Genomic DNA, 15133 nt, shown 5'->3' with positions numbered 1-15133 from the left:
ACTATTATTTTATTGGTTCTTAAAGTAGTCTTCTGGTAACAATCGACTTTTTTTATGGTTGATACACCGTACTCAAGAATCCTCTTATTGTCAATCTAATTCAAACTTGACCCACTGCTATTGGGAAAGCAAAGATTCTTGCCTTTGGATTGAAGACTATTGTTATTCGAATTTATTGGAGGTGTAAACATTAAGCCTTGAAGATAGCAAACATGCTTTATCTTTCGGTGGAATGGTTGGTATCTATATACCCAGTTTTTCTCATTTTTTTTCGTTTGAGTGAAGGTCTCGTAGTTTTCAAAGAAAGAAATGATGTTTTCCATGTTAATCATTAATCTTTACCTATATATACTATACTTCGTTGAAATATAAACTTGTTTTCGAAATATCTGCCCCATTTTCTTTTATACTATATATTGTATGTTATATTTTGAAAGGAGAACGATATAGTTTAGTTTTTCAACGTTTTTAAGCTATCGATGTATACAGAGTCTTTTCTAAAGGATTAGAGAGATTTAAATATCTTCTGAATCACTTTGAATTCAAATCTTTCTTGTGTAGGTATAACTTTCACATCTTCATGTAGTACAAGATCATAGTTCAGCACAAATTGACAATTTCGTTGCGTAATTCCAAACATCCGAAATATTCAAATTAATACCTGATTTCGACAAAATTTTCTGAAGAAATATCGTTAATTTCTATTCGGGTATTCCGAGCTAATGCTAGCTTTCTTCTATCAATTAATATAGATACCTTTTCTTATGGTCATTATGTGTTCTCTTCCGATACATTCCTGAACGGGTTATCTATAAAAATTCACCCAATTAAACTCGAGGAGAATAGGAAATGAGTTGCAGATTTCTGATCGATATTTCATCGATTGTTCGAGGAATGGAAAATTGAAAGTATGAAAGTCTCGATTTTCTCTATACGAAAATATTCCGGTATTTTTGTGTATATTGCGGAAAAAACTGGTTTATGTAGGTGTCAAATTATAAATCCTCATTCTATCATTCCATAAACAATTTTTTTCGATCGATAATTACCTACTTATATCTTTGGTCGATAAAAATAGGTTTATTTAGAGCTGATCTTAATGTATCTCAATGAGTACCCATCTATGTACAGAAGACGGTTAAAAAATTCAAACTACGTCGATATCCTGGTACATTACCATTGTTGACTGTTGAAAAAACGAGTGTAGGTACAAACTTCAATTTTTTTGCTCGATGTTCGATCTAATTTTCATCTACGCTGACGTCTCAAAGTTCTTCCTTGACAGAGGAGAGAACACGTGTTGGATCTCAGTTCTTTTCAGCTAATTTCTGAGGAAATTTTCGAATAACAGAGAACAATTATTGGTTCAAACTTTATTGAGGTATAAATAAATTGAATCACTTTAAAATACGTAGATACAAATGTTTGTATAACGAGTAAATGGTTGCGAATAGAATCAAAACCTTGCAAGTCCTATCGACCAACCACATCCTGAAAAAAATCCCAGTTACAAAAGATCATATCTTATCACCCTGTATACTTACACGAACATATGTCTTTTCGCAGCCGGAATATTCTCATCTGGTTCATTGAGAATGTATCTCCTAGCGCATAACACGCAATTCGTAAAGTATTCCTCATAGTCGAAGCCATCACAGTCCAATTTATACTTTTTCCTCTCTGTTAAGTTGAGCAGGGTCCTTTTTTCTTTCGTCCTTTGATTGCTAAATATCCATTCGTTGTTCGCGTAGTACTCCATGACCTCACAACCTTTAGCTATCCTCCTCTGCACCCTCATCAACCTAGGGGAAAAAATCCTCGAATTCACTGATCCCAACTAGAATGGCAACGTCGCAACTCTTTCAATATTGGTCGCTCGTACTTAAAAGTCGCACCAAATTGTTTATTAGGAAATTCTGAACAATCCTCGATACTTACACTGGTTCAAAGCCCAAAACGAACAAGATTGTATCGACTAGTAGTGCTGGTATCCATTGGAAAAGCAGGAAACTGAGGTTGTTGTAGAATTTCGATCTTTTTATGGAGCCTCCAGGGTACCAGGCCACGCCAGGTAGTGGTATTATGGTTTCAACGATTTTTCTCCCCATATTTATTATTTCATCGTATGATACTCTGACGTCTTCATTGCTGGTGATGTGGTATATCCTCTGAGACCTAAAACTCCACACTGTGTCTCTCAATTCAATTTGGACTTGACTCTACTCACGTGTTTAGGGTGCTGAGGAAGGTTAGGGTCAAGATTGCATTAGCTACAACATCCACAGGGATATAGTCGCTGAAGGAGTTTTCTTTGATGTACATCGTCCTTATCACCCCTTTACCAGCCCCAATCAGAAGCCCTGCAGGCCCATTTAAGTTGTCAGTCCATCCAGGAATTGGTTCTTTCCAAATTGGGACCACTGTAAAAACATCGATGCAACCCAGTAGCACCAAGACAATGATATACTCACCAACAGAAGGCCTAATGATGAGTGCTGGAACTTTATCCATCTCCTCCAACACCAAAGCTTCAGCGAGGGCTTTGGTGTAAGCGTAAGTGTTCGGGATCCTCCCTAACAACCTGAGAAACACGACCAAATAAAACCCTGACAAGTTTTGTACATGTTCCAACCTACCTTGGTGTTATAAACTCAATCTCTTCATCTCTCAACAATTCGCATAGCTTCAGGATATGATGTGGGTTTGCTGGTGGTTCGTAGGCTTTCTCCAGGAGTTTTTTCTCTTCCAAATGACAATAGGCGGTTGATATGTGTTGAAACACCTGTGGAATACCAAAATTTAATGGTGTATGGCTGAGTGAACATTTCTTCATCGAACTTACCTGCAAGTTCCTCATTCCTTTGGCAAGGTCCAGTATTTGCTTGGTTCCCTTCACGTTTATCAGTACCGCAGTTTTCAAAGGTTGATCAAATCTGACTGTGGCAGCACAATGGAACACAATCTCAACTTCCTCGCATAACCAAGCCTTGTCTTCCGAGCAAAGGTTCAAATTCCTCTTGGTAATGTCCCCTTCGATAGCTACAACCTTGTTCAAATGATCTGGACCCCATTTCTTCCTTAAAGTCTCGAAGAGCTAGAAATATTGATGGTTTTAGAGGTCAACCTTAATGTGTAAGAAGAATGATGGGACTAAGATGCACCCCTGAGGTACACCAGTTATGGACTCACAGGGCCATTTAAGATTTCCTCCATTCGCTGCTCAGGATTCTTTCCTTTCTTGGTCCGTACCAAAGCTACCACTTGCTTCACTTTAGGGCATGCCCTTAGAAGTTTTTCGATGATGACCTTGCCCAAAAATCCTGTCGCACCGGTCACGAGAACTGTTTTTCCCTCGAAGAATTGTTCGATCCTATCTGTGTTATCTGCAGACATCTGGAAAAAAGTTTTTAATGTGGAAGGTTGGAATTTGGACGGGATGAATCTCACCCTGATAAAAACAAATCTGATGGGAGAATTCGAAGATTGGAATGGCTTTCGTGGAGTTTCAGAAGAGAACGATAAAATGAAAAGATCACCCTCATATTTATACCTACTACCAGCCTACTACCCAATATCATCGACTATTGAACTCAGTGCCAGTTTATAGCGTCATACTCTTTTGGTACAAATTTTTTTTTCGGGTGAATTTGGTTCGTTCACTTTTGTGCGCATTGGAGCATATAAATGTGGCTATAATTAAATTTTGTCGAATGCGTTTTTACGATGGCAAAATGGAAATATTTCAAATTATTGTTATTACTCTTTTCTCGTATCGTTATCGGGTGTGCATATTTTTGTGCATCTGACCTGAGTTTATTGATCCTCATTTCAATTAAACACATACAATCAACTTGAATTTAACAGAGGGAAAGTCTGAAGTTTTAATTTCGACTTGATCTATTTAAAAAATTGGGATGAATGTCTTATTTTATCAACCATTTGGAAAAAGAAGGCCACAACATGAGAGTAAAACTGTCCATGATCCAAAATCGATCATAAAACCAACAAAAACGATTCAAGTAGAATAAAAAAAAACAATTTTCTAAAATATAGTATATAATAAACAAAATTTGACAAAACAATGAAACAAATCAATGAAAGAAACGTAGGAATACTTGTGTGTACAACAGATACATTAATGCGTAACTAAGAAAGATCTTGCAGCCTCTATCCAGAGCCCACAATCTGCAAAGAAAAAAATTAGAATTTCATCTTCGAATTCTCCAAAAACACTCACATCAACATATGCCTCTTTGAGGCGGGTATAGTTTCGTCCGGTTCATTCAGTAAATACCTCCTAACAGAAAGAACGGCATTGTACAAATATTCGTCGAAGTTGAAACCCTCAAGGTCCAGCTTGTAGATCTTCTTCTCCGTGGGATTCATCAAGGTTCTCAATTCGGTCAATTGTTGGTTGTTGAAGGTCCACTGGTTGTTGGCGTAGTATCCTAGTACCTCGAACCCTCTATTGATGCGTCTTTGCACCCTCATCAATCTAAAAAAAAATTAGAGGAGTGGCAACTACGTAACTTTGTGGTCTTTCCTATATGTTCTACTACTTACACGGGTTCATATCCTATCACATACAACAGGGTATCAACCAAGATGGCAGGCACTGTGTGATACAGAAATATGCACAATTTATTGTACAATTTGGACCTTTTAGTAGAGCCACCAGGGTACCAAACTGCCCCTGGTAAGGGTATCTTGGACAGCATTATTTCCTTCGATCTATTTATGAGATCATCGTATGTGACTCTTACTTCTTTGTTGGTGGTTACGTGGTAAACCCTTTTGTTCCTGAAAGAATTGGTTTGATTGACTGGATTTGTTTGATTGATGGTAAATTCTTACACGTTGAGGCTGGTTAAGAAGGCGAAGAAAAGCAAAGCGTTGGCGACCAAATCTACTGAAATGTAGTCTGCACATGCGTTTCCCTTGAGGTATATGGTCCTTAGGACCCCCTTTCCTGCACCTAGGAGAAGACCAGAGGGTCCATTCAAGTTGTCTGTCCATCCTGGTATTGGTTCTTTCCAAATTGGGACCACTTCAAGACAAAACAATACAGTACACATACAACTTGAGGAGATTGGGCAAACTCACCAACAGATGGCCTGAGGATTTGCACTGGAAGGTTCTCCATTTGCTCTGCCACCAAAGCTTCTGCCAGAGCCTTGGTGTAAGCATATGCATTTGGACAATTCCCCAATAACCTGAAAGAAACGATGAACAACTTTTCTGGAAGCAGCCAGCTTGGTTTTCTGAAAACTCACCTGGGAGCTAACAAATCTATTTCTTCCTTCCTAAGCCACTCGCAAATTTTGATGATTTTGTGAGGGTCTGCTGGTGGATCGTACACCTTCTCGAAAAGCTCCGCCTCTTCCATATGACAATACGCCGTGGAAATATATTGGAAAACCTGCGATTGGAGTTGATGAAAAAAATTGATCCTTCGAATTTTCGTGTAACCTTAACCAACCTGCAAGTTCCTCATACCCTTGGCCAACTCCAGCATCTGTTGGGTACCTCTGACGTTCAGAAGAACGGCTGTTCTTAAACACTCGTCAAACCTTACAGTGGCAGCGCAATGGAAGACGACTTGTACCTCCTCATACAACCAAACCTTTTCTTCTGTGCTTATATCCAAGTCCTTCTTGAGGACATCTCCGTTGATGGTTTTAACCTTCTTCAGGTGTTCTGGACCATGTTTGTCCCTCAGACTATTGAAGAGCTACAAAAGAAACCCTTGAATGCATCCTTGAGGAACACCTGTAATAAACTCACTGGACCGCTCAAAATTTCCTCCATTCTTCGTCTAGGACTCTTTCCTTTCTTGGGCCTGACTAAGACGATAACGTTTTTGACTCTAGGACATGCCCTCAATAGTTTTTCCAGAAGAACTTTACCAATAAATCCTGTAGCACCGGTGATTAAAACCACTTTTTCCTCGAAAAATTCTGCAATTCTATCAGGGTGTTCCATCGTTAAATCGTTGGACATTTTCATGGAAATTGAAAGAGGCACTCACTCACGACAAGAAAATTTTAAAAAATCTATTATTTCACTGCTCTTTGAAGAAGGTTTGTGCCGGAGACAATTCTTACAAGGGTATATATCGTGGATTACTAATTTTTTCATCCAGTACGTCATATCCTTATTGCAGTAATATTTCTATTTTTTGCGTATTTTGTATCGATAATTCCACCAATTCTAGCATTAGAGATGTTCAACAAAGCGTTAAAAATGACATTAAACGCTTCGGAATAAAATATAGGTTCATGAATTAAATCAATGTGCAAAACGCTGGTGCAAAAAAAGATTTATTACTGCAAACATATAAGGTTAAGATCTTTAGTGATATTACGAAACAATATTTCGGAAACCCTTACAAGTCTGTAAGAATTTATACGTGAGATATAACGTTATTTTTGGAAATGTGAAGTTTCTAGCGGATTTTCTGGAGAGCTGTAGAATTTTAAACTAACAGAACCATTTAGGGACTATAAAAAAACAAATTGAAACCAAGCAAGGATGAAATTATTCACTTGCTATACACAATTATGGTGGATGCGCCGATACACATAATTTTGGTTATCATTTTTTTAATGAACGAAAGAATATCACAACTTTCGACAATTGATCTAGCTTTTTCTCTGAATTCTTTTAAATATAGATCGCTTTCAAGCCTAGGCTATTCCAACCCCTTATAAAATCACTTCTCATCATCTTTTTGTGAATGAAGAAAGATGACAGATCCATCCTAATTTCTATGGAATATTTGAGCCATTGTATAAATACCACTTGGTCTTTGATGTTTGAGCTATAAACTCATTATCCGAGAAAATCAGAAACAGAATTTTTCAGGCCTAGTCCCTAATAATTCATGAGCGCATCCGCCAAAACTTAAATTTGTAATAATTGGATTGATATCTTCCTTTCTCAATAAAATGAAATGTTTTTCACCTTCAATTCAGATAATCTATTCGGAGATAAGAATTATTCGCCATGTCGTAAATAATTCCTAGACTTTATTCTTCAAAGTCGTTAAACAACACTAATTCCATATAAGTAATTGAATTCGAGCAAACGTAATGAGAAAACCCATTAAGTCCATGGAATATCTCAAATAGCCATAATTATTATTCATTGCTATGAATATTATGCGCAGCTCCATGTGCGTTTTTTCTAATTATCCTCGAAATCACGCATATACGTACATGGGTTGTACGAAAATTGTTATTCTAAATTTCGTAGGTTCAAGATGAATCACTTTTATGGTCTGTTAGATGTAAATCTGAATTGATTGAAGATTTTTTTGATTTTTATGGTTGTATAAGGGATTAAGGAAAGAACACAAGTATTAGTTACTAAATTTTTATTGAATACTAAATTACATATAAATCTAAATAATTTTTCAACAGTCACATGAATTGCTTGTATAAAATTCAATAACATGTATAAAAAATTCGATCTAACAACATAAAACTATGTAGCATAATGAAACAACGATATCATCCAAAAATAGGCAGAAGAAGATATTTATAAAACAGGTACATGAAGCCACACAGGATCAAAGTCTTGCATATTCTATCGACGAACCACATCCTGAAAAAAAAACAACATTCAGTACATCAAAACTTCAAATTTCGAAAAAATCACTTACACCCTCATGTGTCTCCTAGCAGCTGGCAACTGATCATCAGTTTCGTTCAAAATGTACAATCTGGCAGCGTGTACGCAATTCGTGAAGTACTCCTCGTAATTCATGCCGTCTCCGTCTAGTTTGTATTTCTTCTTTTCCGTGGGATTCAACAGTTTCCTCGCTTCCAGGGAGTCTTCGTTGTGGAAGTCCCACTGGTTGTTCGCGTAGTACTCAAACACCTCGAAACCTTTGGCGATACGTCTCTGCACCCTCATCAACCTGCGAAAATATAATTCAGGAGAATCCGGGAAAATTCGAGAAAATGCAACGTCGCAAAATTGACACTTGAAGAGTTGGGAACAGTTATTCAAAGCTCAAAGCTTTGCCTGTCACAATATAAACGATCACCAGATCTGAATCGATGATTCTCCCAAAATTCAATTCGGAACGGACAAATGATGGTTGAAAATTTCTCGAAATTTCCTGGAATTTGAGGAAAATACTCACACTGGCTTGTAACCCAGTAAAACCAGAAGGGCGTCGACAAAGATGGCTGGGATGATGTGGTAAAGGAAGAAGCAGATTCTGTGGTAGGTTCTGTTCCTCTTCATCGACCCACCGGGGTACCAGGCGACTCCGTTTAGGGGTATCTTAGTCTCCACGATTCTTCTACCTATGTTTATGATCTCTTCGTAGGAAATTTTGTATTCGGACGAACTTGTCACGTTGTAAATTCTTCTTTGCCTGGAAATTATCCACATTTTTCAGAATCTGAGTGATTTATATGATGAGGGACTCACTTGAAGTAAACGCAGTCGTAGGTACTGGCAAGCATGCAGTTAACAGCGATATCCACTGGCACGTAGTCGGCATAGCCATCTCCTTTACACCACATGGTCCTTATAACACCTTTACCAGCTCCAATCAAAAGACCAGTAGGTCCATTGATGTTGTCAGTCCATCCAGGTAAAGGTTCCAACCAAATGGGCAGTACTATTGAAGGTCTTAAGACCACTACCGGTAAATTGTCCATTTCATCGCATACCAAGGATTCAGCCAAAGCCTTTGTGAAGGCGTAGGTGTTTGGTATGTTACCCAGAAGCCTTGGGACAAAAAAAAACATGGGTAATCACTTCGAATCATGTTTTGGTGAGGTTAGGTTAGGTTAGGATACTTTTTCTTAGGTTTTGTTAGGTTAGGTTAAGTTTCGTTAGGTTGAGAGACCAGAGAAAACTCATTTTTGGTGAGGTTAGGTTAGGTTGGGATACTTTTTCTTAGGTTAGATTAGGTTTTGTTGGGTTAGGTTCACTTAGGTTAGGTTTAATTTGCTGTGATGAAGGCATGCTTTCTTCTAGTCCAATATTGGTGAGGATAGGTTGGGTTTGGGCACGAAATGAGACTCACTTTGGTGTGATGGACTCCAACACCTCTTCGCTCATCCATTCGCAACATTTGATCACGTGATGTGGACTTGCTGGCGGAGGGTAAGGCTTCTCGTAGAGCACCCTCTCGTTCAAATGGCAGTAGGCGGTCGATAGATGGACGAAGACCTAACAGAAAGTTCCCTTCGATAAAGAAATGGATTTTTCTAAGGTTTTAGGCATGCAAATTGAAATTATCGATCAAGTTTCATTGATTTTAACAAGTGTACAGTTAAATTGTGAATATCAGTGTTCGATAGATACGAAACACTTTCTTTTGATAGTTCCAAGACTTCGATGTATGATTTAGAAGACAAATGACCTACTTCTGAACCAGAGTCGAAGAGTGGCACTTATATGGATGCTTATATAACGCCTCTCGAGTACCACCATACGATAGACGTGGTATTACATAACCGAGAGTGACCCAATGAACTTGACACAGAATGCATCTTCGCATAACACTCTCAGTTTCGACACGGAAGATCCAAAACTCATACACGTAACTCACCAGCAATTTCTTCATTTCCCTGGCCAGGTCCAGCATCAGTTGCGTTCCCCTGACGTTCAGAAGCACGGCCTTCTTCAGCGTCTCGTCGAACCTTATGGTGGCGGCGCAGTGGAAGACTATCTCGACTTCCTCGGCCAGCCAGGCCCTATCCTCCTTCTTGAGGGCCAGATCCTCCTCGGCCACGTCTCCCTTGCAAGGGACCACCTTCTTGAGATGGTCCGGTCCGCATTCTTTCTTCAGCATGTCGAAGAGCTGCCGGAAAAAAGTATTGATTCAAACGCATTTCCGATACGGATGAAGAGTTGGTTTTAATCGAGATCGATTCAGTGATGAAGTTTAATGATGGTTAATGAGGGGGCAACCAATTACGCTGACCGATTTCATAACGACTAGATGTGAAAGTTAAGAAAGACATGAACTATTCAAATATTCAACAGACCGAATATTTCTGACAGTTAATAATCTAATTTCCTGTCCAACAATTGGAAATAAATCTACAAATTCCACTGAATCTCGTTATCCCAATTATCACGCTCTATTAACAGTCGACAAGAACTTACCGGTCCTGCAAAAATATCCTTCAACCTCTGCTCCGGACTCTTTCCCTTCTTGTCCCTCATCAGCAGGATCACCTTCTTGACTTTCGGACAAGCCCTCAGCAGTTTCTCCACCAGGACCTTGCCCATAAAGCCTGTGCCTCCCGTGATCAACACGGTTTTGCCGGCGAAGAAGTCTTCGCATCTGTCTGGATGACCGTCCACATATTCTGTCGGCATTCTGTAGCTGTGGGTCAAAATGGGACTGATAAATATCGATCTGGATCTAGGGATTCAGCGAGGGGCGGCTATTGGGCCACGATCTAGCACTGGGGAGTCCCTCAAGGTTCTATTCTTGGGCTGGGATTGTTCGGGAACTTTGGTTGAGGAAGGAATTTATGGGTGGGAGACTCTGAGTTGCACTTTTATGGTTACTGCTTCTTCTTTAGGTGTCAAAGTTGATTTACCAATGTGTACACACTCTAGATAGATATATAACCGACTCGAAATTAACGGGGGGTAATAAATACGTTGTGGGGATGTCTTGAATTGACTTAATTCGTTTTCTAGGTGAACCAAGAAATTAATTGTTAATTATCCCTATTTTCTAGCCTTAAAACTCTTCGATTACAACTTGAAATTACGCATTTAGTTCTCGACGTGGATGATGAGAGTCCATTAAAAAAAAAGCCTTGGCCGATGAAATAGAAAATTGTTGTTATGAACCTAATCTGGTTTGGCGTGAATACCTACAGGGTGAACTAATTGAAACAGACATTATACAGACGATTATTTGAATTATAATATAAATGAAATTATATTATATAAATTGATAAACTATCATGGGTTTTCTGATTTAAATGACTCAGTTTGGGACTTGTATAAGGTGTCCGGAAAAGAATATTGATGACACTGTTGAAGATATGATGCACTGACGTGAAACCTTGTTGGATGTTCCCAGTTTGGGATATAAACAAGGTAACCTTCATCAGACAATAATTAATGTTGTACCTATTCGACCGCAAAAAAAACACGACCCAAAAATTGGTTTAGCCAACATCGTCATCTCATCTTAGATGATTCACTTAATCTCGTATAGGAAAATATAAAATACAAATCAATAATGAAAACAGTCGTTAGTATGATCACTGAAGCAAAAAGTACCCATTACTTTTTTCAGATGGAAATATTTGCGTCAACAACTCTTGTTTAATAACACATCTTGGATTGACCTGAATTATCAGGTGATCAATTGTATAAAAACAATATACCGGGTGGCTCATCAATCCATGCACGAGAAAAAAAAAGATTTTGAATCTCATTTTCATTTAAGCTCATGAAATCTTTATTTCAATTCGATAAAAGTTGTACAAGAAGAAGAGTACAATGTTCTAAGTTTTCCTATAAATAGCAAATTGCAAAATGAACCATTAAATCGCTGTGTTCCAAAGAAATTTTTTCCGTTCCGAATTTCTATCTCGACCAAACTTACATTGCGGTTATTTGGAATAATTGTTCAAATATATCTCGATAATAGTTTCGTCATTTCTACGAATAGCAGTGAAAGTCGTTCTATTAATAAAATCACCGTTATGTTATGAATTTTTCAATATTAAATAACCGACGTTGAAGAATAAAAACTTTCGCTGAGCCAGGGGTTAGCAATACTTATCATGTCAGAATTTGACTATTGAAGAAATGAAGAAACGTTATTAATGGGTGGAAAGTTAAGAGAAACAACCATTGAAAAGAAAATAACATTCGCTTTCCTAATTTTATATTGGGCAGTGTGCGTAAACCACAGAGTAAACCGTGTCAATATGGCAAAAACTTACTTTTTGATTGATTTTACTTAGGAGTCCTTTTGTTGTCCAAAAGTATAAGAAAACTCTCAAAACCCAAAGGGAGGCATTGGAATGTTACTAACTCCTACCATATGAATTGCGATTAAATAGAAAAAATAAATTTTGAAATATTCCGGATCACAGATGACAGTAGTCACAGACAGCGTCATCAGGGGTTCGTTCCGAAGCGACCTTATGTTTTCGTGAGAAAAACCGATACAAAGGGACAGATCCTTGATAAAAAAAAAGACCCATTCCAAATTAAAACCCACAACTCACCTGTTGATATCTCTAAGACCGTTCTCAAATCACGAATTCACCACCTTCGATGAGCTCTCGAATTACTGTCTCGTAATCTTTGGCCCGACCAGCGAATATCGTGTGCACTTTCCTTTTTCTTCATCTGGAGGGGGTCACAGAGAGGCGTGCGTAATTTTCAATCCAAACATTGCAAAACATGACCGGCATTCGAAATTACCGAAAACAAGACTGAGCTAAATCCAATTACGTAATTGTTATTTCTTGGAACGCTACCGTTGAGGAGCTATGATGGCGAATTCCTCTGGTACTTAATTGTTATGGTTCTTTCGCGTCAAATAATACGAATCAACAACTGTCGGACTTTGGGTCCCATTAACGAAAAGGGGAAATCCCAAGCAAGCGCAATTTTTTTTCGAATCTGCAGTTTATTTCCACAGGATAACACATCTATGCTAAGCTCTTTTGGCAAGATGAATAAAATGTCTATGCTATCATCAATTCATAGAATTCGTATATTGATCGGGTCTTCGTAACCATGGAAACGCACCACAAACAAATCTGTCACATTTTCGAAAGATGAAACAGTTTTTTAATCCCGAATTGCTCATGAAAAATCAATAGGAAACCTAACATGGATGCTACAGAAGATCTCTATTGTGCAGAACAGATCTCCATCCCTCCAACATTTCCCTATCTTTTGAGACAGTATGCGAAAGCTGCTATCAGGACGCAACCTGTAGATTTGCTAAAGTGAGTACGATAACTTCAATCAGCAATTAAATCATCCCTTCAGCACTATGCATGGATGTTTGATATACATAACTTTGAATGCTTTTCGATATTCATCGTAAAAAATGCCATTCTTAAAGAACCTTTAACCTATTTCATTTTTTATTTACTTTCTATGTATTTTACCCGTCAAAGACAATTTTCTATGCACCACATACATGAATGTCTATGACATTCATAGAATATTTTTGAACGGTAAAATTTTTAGATGGTCTACCACGTACTTCCGATGTCTGGCGCTGAACTGCCCTCCGCCGGTAAAAACGCGTCTGGAGTACCCCATTCCAGACGACTGGCACGGTCTGACTCCCGGATGGGTCAAGTCGCTGTACCTCCAGATCCATCCGAGCTCCACGGTCGAGTTCAAAGTGCTGTGGGATAGATGGATGGGTTCCTGTCAGCAGCACGAACAGCTCATCCAGATTCTATGTCTGGGCGGCTTCAAGGACCCCATGGCCGTACCGTGGCTGAAGTTCATCGGACTCTGTGCTTCCATGATATCCGCCGTGAGTACTCTATGTTCCGAAAGAATCCCTGTTGCCAGATCTTCCAATTCATCCCGAAATTTCGTTGTCTATTTTTTTTTCAAGTCTCTCACGCAAACCATGATAATGGTGTGCGAAATCCTGACCGAGGAACCGGACGGCGCGTCCGCATCCATAACCCTCGAGAAGTTCCTGACGGTCTACAAGTTCCTGGCGGCCATAGACGCGTCCAAGGATCAGTGGCTGAAGAACAAGTACTTTACCGATTCTCTGCTCGGTCTGTGGAAGGAGAAGAAGGAGAAGTTCGAGGAGGCGAAGAAACTGGAGGAGTCAGAGGAGGAGGGGGAGATCTGGTGAGGGCGCTGTAGGTCACGTGACCGAAAATACGGTCTATCCGATTTTTTGCAGTTCGGAACCTGAGATCTGCGAGACCGTCCAGCAGAAAGAGGAAGGGGGAGGAATGGAGGTAACCAAGGAGGTGTCGTGTCCCAGCATCAAGGAGGACGATTACCAGAAGATCGAGGATTATTTGGAGGCCCAAGAGAAGCTGGCTGGGGCTCAGTAAGTTCAAGGTCAGTCCAAGATTATTGGAGACTTTAAAGGTTGCGTTTGAAGGGAGGAAGAGCACCGTGAAGGTGGATCCGACGATGAGGTCGAAGATAAAATAACATCGCCCAAGGCTAGAACCATGGGGGAGACCACCGACACCACAGAGCCGGAAACTGACGGGTACGGTGACAGCACTCAGGACACAGATGAGATGGCGGAAAAGGATAGGATACGACAGGAAACTCTCAAGTACGCAAAAAAAAACAGTCTTATCGACTGCTACTAAAAAATTCCCTTTCAGAACGGCGGAAAGGCAAGCTTTGGCAGACATGGACGAACGCCACAAGGCTCAATACGAAAAGGACAAACTACAAGGCAAAGACGTCCAGCTGGTCAAGAAGGCCCCGGAGCCCCAAGAGCCCGACTTCGAGGAGAAGGGGTTGCTTGAAGATCTGGCCAAACTTAAGGTTTTCAAACATTTCTCGAATTCCCATAAAATTAAGACGTTTCATTGCAGGCTCTCCAAGAAGAGATGAGAGGCGAAGACGACCACGAACTGGAGGAATACAAACGGGAATTGATGAAACAGCTGGAAAAAACCCCGTCCGAATTGGAGGCCATGTCGCATTTCGCTAGCAAGCTGAAGGACCAAGAGGAGAAGGTCCTCTTGGTCATACAGACCGAGGATACCGTGACCAAGTCCGAATCCGGGGCCGAAACCGTGGAAGAAGAAGATGTAATTCTGTGAAACCATAGATATCGATGGTTTTATCTGTGAACCAAATCATAGAATTGAAATTTTAGGATTCGAAATTCGAGGATGTTCTGGTGACTGCGAAACCAGGGATAGGACCAAAGGTTCCCGATGATCTGGTTAAGGAAATCGAGAGGTATATGAAGGAGATGGCGAAGGTTCAACACGGGATGGTTATGCCGAGAAACATAAGGCATTACGATTGTCCCCCTTTGGAAGAGATTGAGGAATTAGAGAAAGAAATTAGGTTCTTGGATATCGATAAAAAATGAAATTATATTGAATTTTTAAATATCTATATATTTCTTTGTATTGTAATAAACTTTTGTTGAAGAAGCGCA

The 15133-nt window shown here is 39.4% G+C and overlaps 5 protein-coding genes across 6 annotated transcripts in view; 1 reads left to right on the top strand and 4 right to left on the bottom strand.

Annotated features, from left to right (window-relative positions):
- LOC123320324 overlaps positions 1 to 15133 on the bottom strand; it is a 376599-nt gene that overhangs the window by 335700 nt on the left and 25766 nt on the right. The gene's annotated exons all lie outside the window — the stretch shown is intronic.
- LOC123321153 (fatty acyl-CoA reductase 1-like) lies at positions 1356 to 3393 on the bottom strand. The gene is made up of 7 exons (XM_044908658.1): positions 3190 to 3393; positions 2843 to 3094; positions 2637 to 2782; positions 2472 to 2581; positions 2228 to 2420; positions 1939 to 2181; positions 1356 to 1802 (listed from the first exon to the last, which is right to left on the bottom strand). The coding sequence occupies exons 1-7, from the start codon at positions 3391 to 3393 to the stop codon at positions 1541 to 1543; spliced, it is 1410 nt and encodes a 469-aa protein (XP_044764593.1). The 3' UTR covers positions 1356 to 1540.
- On the bottom strand, positions 4092 to 5998 carry LOC123321152 (fatty acyl-CoA reductase 1-like). The gene is made up of 8 exons (XM_044908657.1): positions 5785 to 5998; positions 5480 to 5731; positions 5274 to 5419; positions 5104 to 5213; positions 4855 to 5047; positions 4564 to 4800; positions 4238 to 4495; positions 4092 to 4185 (listed from the first exon to the last, which is right to left on the bottom strand). Exons 1-8 carry the CDS (start codon positions 5980 to 5982, stop codon positions 4092 to 4094), a joined length of 1488 nt encoding a protein of 495 aa, XP_044764592.1. The 5' UTR covers positions 5983 to 5998.
- LOC123320247 (putative fatty acyl-CoA reductase CG5065) lies at positions 7361 to 12447 on the bottom strand. Its single transcript, XM_044907505.1, has 8 exons — positions 12234 to 12447; positions 10135 to 10357; positions 9575 to 9826; positions 9047 to 9192; positions 8443 to 8745; positions 8150 to 8386; positions 7664 to 7921; positions 7361 to 7605 (listed from the first exon to the last, which is right to left on the bottom strand). Exons 2-8 carry the CDS (start codon positions 10348 to 10350, stop codon positions 7512 to 7514), a joined length of 1506 nt encoding a protein of 501 aa, XP_044763440.1. The 5' UTR covers positions 10351 to 10357; positions 12234 to 12447; the 3' UTR covers positions 7361 to 7511.
- LOC123320240 lies at positions 12739 to 15128 on the top strand. The gene is made up of 8 exons (XM_044907494.1): positions 12739 to 12965; positions 13213 to 13510; positions 13595 to 13842; positions 13898 to 14050; positions 14105 to 14287; positions 14340 to 14505; positions 14556 to 14774; positions 14843 to 15128. Exons 1-8 carry the CDS (start codon positions 12847 to 12849, stop codon positions 15062 to 15064), a joined length of 1608 nt encoding a protein of 535 aa, XP_044763429.1. The 5' UTR covers positions 12739 to 12846; the 3' UTR covers positions 15065 to 15128.

The sequence above is a fragment of the Coccinella septempunctata genome, chromosome 9, assembly GCF_907165205.1.
Source record: "Coccinella septempunctata chromosome 9, icCocSept1.1, whole genome shotgun sequence".
Taxonomy (NCBI): Eukaryota; Metazoa; Arthropoda; class Insecta; order Coleoptera; family Coccinellidae; genus Coccinella; species Coccinella septempunctata.
Note: the sequence above shows the minus strand (reverse complement) of the source record. Positions and strands in the feature narration are given on the sequence as shown.

Coding starts and splice junctions, on each gene's coding strand:
- LOC123320247 (XM_044907505.1), bottom strand. CDS start 10,350: ATGCCGACAGAATATGTGGACGGTCATCCAGACAGATGCGAAGACTTC. Junction 7,922..8,149: donor TTACTGGGTTACAAGCCAGT/GTGAGTATTTTC, acceptor ATATTTTCGCAG/GTTGATGAGGGTGCAGAGAC. Junction 7,606..7,663: donor GCTAGGAGACACATGAGGGT/GTAAGTGATTTT, acceptor TTTTTTTTTCAG/GATGTGGTTCGTCGATAGAA.
- LOC123321152 (XM_044908657.1), bottom strand. CDS start 5,982: ATGGAACACCCTGATAGAATTGCAGAATTTTTCGAGGAAAAAGTGGTT. Junction 5,420..5,479: donor AGGGTATGAGGAACTTGCAG/GTTGGTTAAGGT, acceptor CTCCAATCGCAG/GTTTTCCAATATATTTCCAC. Junction 4,496..4,563: donor GTGATAGGATATGAACCCGT/GTAAGTAGTAGA, acceptor ATTTTTTTTTAG/ATTGATGAGGGTGCAAAGAC.
- LOC123320240 (XM_044907494.1), top strand. CDS start 12,847: ATGGATGCTACAGAAGATCTCTATTGTGCAGAACAGATCTCCATCCCT. Junction 13,511..13,594: donor GTGCTTCCATGATATCCGCC/GTGAGTACTCTA, acceptor TTTTTTTTCAAG/TCTCTCACGCAAACCATGAT. Junction 14,051..14,104: donor GAGAAGCTGGCTGGGGCTCA/GTAAGTTCAAGG, acceptor TTGCGTTTGAAG/GGAGGAAGAGCACCGTGAAG.
- LOC123321153 (XM_044908658.1), bottom strand. CDS start 3,393: ATGTCTGCAGATAACACAGATAGGATCGAACAATTCTTCGAGGGAAAA. Junction 2,783..2,842: donor AAGGAATGAGGAACTTGCAG/GTAAGTTCGATG, acceptor GGTATTCCACAG/GTGTTTCAACACATATCAAC. Junction 1,803..1,938: donor GTTTTGGGCTTTGAACCAGT/GTAAGTATCGAG, acceptor TTTTTCCCCTAG/GTTGATGAGGGTGCAGAGGA.